This window comes from Fibroporia radiculosa (genome assembly GCF_000313525.1).
Source record: "Fibroporia radiculosa TFFH 294 genomic supercontigs, scaffold29789, whole genome shotgun sequence".
In the NCBI taxonomy this organism is placed as follows: Eukaryota; Fungi; Basidiomycota; class Agaricomycetes; order Polyporales; family Fibroporiaceae; genus Fibroporia; species Fibroporia radiculosa.
Window position 1 is genome coordinate 1 of NW_012133051.1, and position 4,121 is coordinate 4,121.

Consider the following 4,121-nt stretch of genomic DNA (forward strand, 5'->3'; position numbering starts at 1 on the left):
GACATCTTCAGTAATAGACTCAGTTGTCTATTCAGTCTTAGTCTAAAGCTCTGCTTCAACCAGTATACACTCTCAAAACCACTGTCAGTTACAGTGGCTCAGTGTACAAGTCTAGTGCAAGTATCACATGCCAGCCCTACACATATCAGTATCAGTATCAGTATCAGTATCAATCATAAGTTGAACTCCTGATCCTCAGTTGTTAGGTCTCTTAACATCAGTGGCCAGCATTTGAAGGAACAGGAGTAACATCCCCTGTCCCCTTAACCCCTACTCCATTTACTGACCTACTCAGTAGTGAACCAAGTTGCCCCCCTTGCCACTGCCACTCTTGTTGTCACTAACAATCATCCACACCTCCTACTCCTAGTCCTTCTGGGCCTTTTCCTTATCACACTCCTCTCCACCCTCACCCTCACCCTCATCATGTTAAGGGACCTAACAACTGAGGATCAGGAGTTCAACTGTTAACTGGTACTAGGACTTATACATGCTATAGTCCTACACTGATACTAGACTTTGGTAGACTGAGCTGCTATATCTGATAGTGGTTTGAGAGTGTATACTGGTTGAAGCCAGGCTTCAGACTAAGACTGAGACTTGAATAGACAACTGAGTCTATTACTGAAGATGTCCCTATGAAGGTATATAGGGAACAAGAGGACAAAACTAAAGTATAGTAGCAAAGGTAGTGCTACTTAAATAGGACAGAGAAAATAGAGTTTAATAAGTATGAAACACTGAGTTGGATCAGCGATGAGGATGAAACGTGATAGAGATGAAACATGATGTAAGTGAAACATGATATAGGTGAAATGTGATAGATATGAAACACTGATGTAGATGAAACACATCAGTGATGAGATCAGTTGTACAGTTACAGGGTCAACAATGAATAGTTAGGAAAAGAAAAAGAACCCCCCTCCAATGCTGTAACATTATCCCCCCCTCCAGATTTGTTGTTCAGAGTTTCCATTGAGCACGACATTCCTGCAGGTACCTGGGTTCCTTGGTTGGACAAGGGAGTTGTCCCAGCTGTACATTGGTGGTAATGTGAAATTTATGACGAGGGTGTAGGAGTCCGCAATAAGAGCACAACCAATGCCAACACTCACTTTGAAGATGGCCATTGACCTCACATTTGATACAGAAGTGAAGGTGTTGGGGCATGGCGCCAGAAGGAGGAGTGATAATTGAAAATTCATGGTGTTTGAGACATTCCTCTAGATTTGCAGCTTTGAGACACATCCAACATTGGCTCATTTCTTCTTCTGTGTGGAGAAGTTCAGCCCCTATAGATCATCATGTGGCAAGGAGTAGATCAATCTTCGTGTCGATGGCTCTAAATTGATCCACTTTGTCAGTTACTCCTGGATCCTTAATGTCTTGGAGTGATGTCCAAAGACTCTCCAATAGATTATTGTCTCATATCAGCAAATATTCCCAAGTGCCCTCTTCCTATTCTTTGTCCGAAGTGTTCCAGTTCCCTACAGGCTCCACAGTGTGCAATGCCACTGCAGCAGTAGTTGATACCCATCATAGTCTGAATGCAGGATTGCCATTGATAGGAACACCCATGGGAGGTCAAGTGACAAAATTAGAGTATGCTCTGGGGAAGTGAGGAAGAACTCGTTCCAAAGGATCAACATCTTGTACAGGGGTGGATGTATTGAATGGGATGGATCACCAGGATCTGGTAACATCATTTGAGGGACATTGGATTATGTCATCGCTGTAGACTACAAACTCCTGGGGGTCACTGCTATGCCCTTCTGATGCTGTGATGTACTCACTGACATTAGCTAATAGTTGTAGATTGAGAGCATGGTTGAAGCTACCATCATCAGAGATGTCAGAGACAAGAGGTGGCATGCTGGGAGAATTAATAGATGCAGTGTTGAGACTGTCAGGGTTGGGAGCAGATGAGACATTCATAGGCGATGAGGATGGAAAAACCTGTGCAGGAGCAATGTGGTAAGATCCAGTGGATGCTTCTGAGTTATTGTGAGAAAGTTCCAGGGGTCCAGGGAATTGATGTAGAACTACAGTGTCACTATTCGAGGAGTCTGAGGGTCTTGGGATAAGGAATGGTTGACAAGTGACATTTGGTAAGGGAGCAAATGGGCATCAGAAGCCTCCATTATCAAGGAATTCCAGAGAAGAGTTGTCAGATTCTTGCTGGGAAGGGAAGCTCAGAATCGGTTGCCTAGGAACTGGCATTTCTATTATTCCTGATGTGAAATGCTCCTCTAACGTCTGGAGGTGGGAAGGGTAAGGGGTTGGCACTCTTTGGGGACCAGTTGTTGGGGAATTATTGTTCCTAGGAGCCAAAGGGCAATAGCGTGGGTCAGGACTAGAAGTTGCATTGTTGTTTCTAGCGCAGGTATTTCACTCAGCAGGCATAGGGAAGAATCAAAGGGGGAATTTTTGAGAAGACCAGGCCCAGAATACAAATACAGGCAACTACTACAGACAAAAACAAGACAAGACCCCCAAACACTAATCTTGATGTTCCCTGATGTACTCAAAGTACACCTGCATCGGGTTGTTGCTGTCATGATTGGCAGCAATTACTGGGAGGGTGGTGGTCGTATGCAGGAGGGGGCACTGTGCAGTGATGGCAATGTTGAATGCCCACTGATGTTCTCGCTCGAGGTGGCAAATGGTAAGACAAAGGAGGAGGGGGATGATGAGGGTGAGGGCGAGTACCAAGAGGAGAATGGTGAGGATGAGGCCCAGAAGGGCTAGGAGGAGGAGGTTGGTGTGTTTGTCAGCAATGATGAGGGTGGTGGTGGTGAGGGGGGCAATTTGGTTCACCACTGAGGAGATCAGTAAATGGAGTAGGGGTAAGTTTGACTGGGGATGTTACTTGTACGCCTGTGGGCCACTCAGGGGTTTGGTCAACAATAGGGGTGGTTGGTTGGTGGGTGAGGATGACTTCAACCTTGTAGGTCTCTTTGAAGTAGAGGAAAGCGAGGGTGAGGATGAGGATGAGGGTGGTGGCAAGGAACCAGGTGAGGATGAGGAGTGCGGTGAGGACAGTGGTGGATGCCATTACAGGTATAGAGAGAGATAGCTCTTATAAAGAGTCACTCTTTGTTTGGCTGCAGGAAGTCTGCCAAAGCATCTTTTGCATGTGATAGCTCAGTTTTTGGCAGCCAGGAGTCATCCAAAGTCAGGTATCCTTTCCATCGTACCCAGTACAGTGTTTGCTTGCCGGCAGTCTTTGAATCAATGATACGTTCAATTTCAAACTCCTCCTGGTTCTTGATTAGTTCCAGTGGAGGTCGGAGGTAGTTCTTCTCATGCATTGTTGTTTCCAAATAAGGATAGAGTAACCCTGCATGGAACACAGGGTGAATCTTCCATTTGGGTGGTAGTTTCAAGCAGTAGACAACTGATGACAGCTTCTGATCAATGGTGAAGGGTCCATATTGTTTCAGGCCAAGTTTTGCTTTTGGATGAAGGCCTTTGAGGTTAGTGGCTTCCAGCCATACTTTTTGTCCAGGTGTATATTTGACAAACTTGTCCTTATTCTGTTTTTTGACTGTTTCTTCTGCTAGTCGAATACTGGATTGGATCTCCATGCAAAGATGTGCTAGCTGGATCAGCCTAGAAGCAATGTCCAGAGCATCAGCTGTTCTCACAGTGAGAATATTATGCTGAGGTTGGTAACCCATGAGCACCTGGAAGGGAGACATCTTGATTGCATCATGATATCTGTTGTTATGTGCAAATTCTGCTAGTGGCAGATGATGTGTCCAGTCTGTTGCTTGGTGATTGCGAAAGATCTGAAGATAATGTTACAGCCTTGAAGGGGGGGTTCTTTTTCTTTCCTAACTATTCATCATTGACCCTGTAACTGTACAACTGATCCCATCACCTGATGTGTTTCACCTACATCAATGTTTCATATCTATCATGCTTCATCTATATCATATTTCACTTGCATCATGTTTGATATCTATCACGTCTCATCTTCATCACTGATACAACCCAGTGAAACCTGTTTCATATGCATCACTGATCCAACTCAGTGTTTCATACTTATTAGACTCTATTTGCTTTGCACTATTTAAGTAGCACTGCTTCCACTACTGTACTTTAGTTTTGTCCTCTTG

The 4,121-nt window shown here is 44.7% G+C and overlaps 2 protein-coding genes across 2 annotated transcripts; both read right to left on the minus strand.

The window, feature by feature from the left end:
- Positions 1–2,499: 2,499 nt before the first annotated feature.
- Positions 2,500–3,055, minus strand: FIBRA_09338 (uncharacterized protein; the record flags this gene model as incomplete). Its single annotated transcript, XM_012321650.1, has 2 exons — positions 2,500–2,744; positions 2,818–3,055. The coding sequence occupies 2 exons, from the start codon at positions 3,053–3,055 to the stop codon at positions 2,500–2,502; spliced, it is 483 nt and encodes a 160-aa protein (XP_012177040.1).
- Positions 3,056–3,089: 34 nt separating this feature from the next.
- On the minus strand, positions 3,090–3,701 carry FIBRA_09339 (uncharacterized protein; the record flags this gene model as incomplete). Its single annotated transcript, XM_012321651.1, has 1 exon — positions 3,090–3,701. One exon carries the CDS (start codon positions 3,699–3,701, stop codon positions 3,090–3,092), a length of 612 nt encoding a protein of 203 aa, XP_012177041.1.
- Between the last annotated feature and the right edge of the window lie 420 nt (positions 3,702–4,121).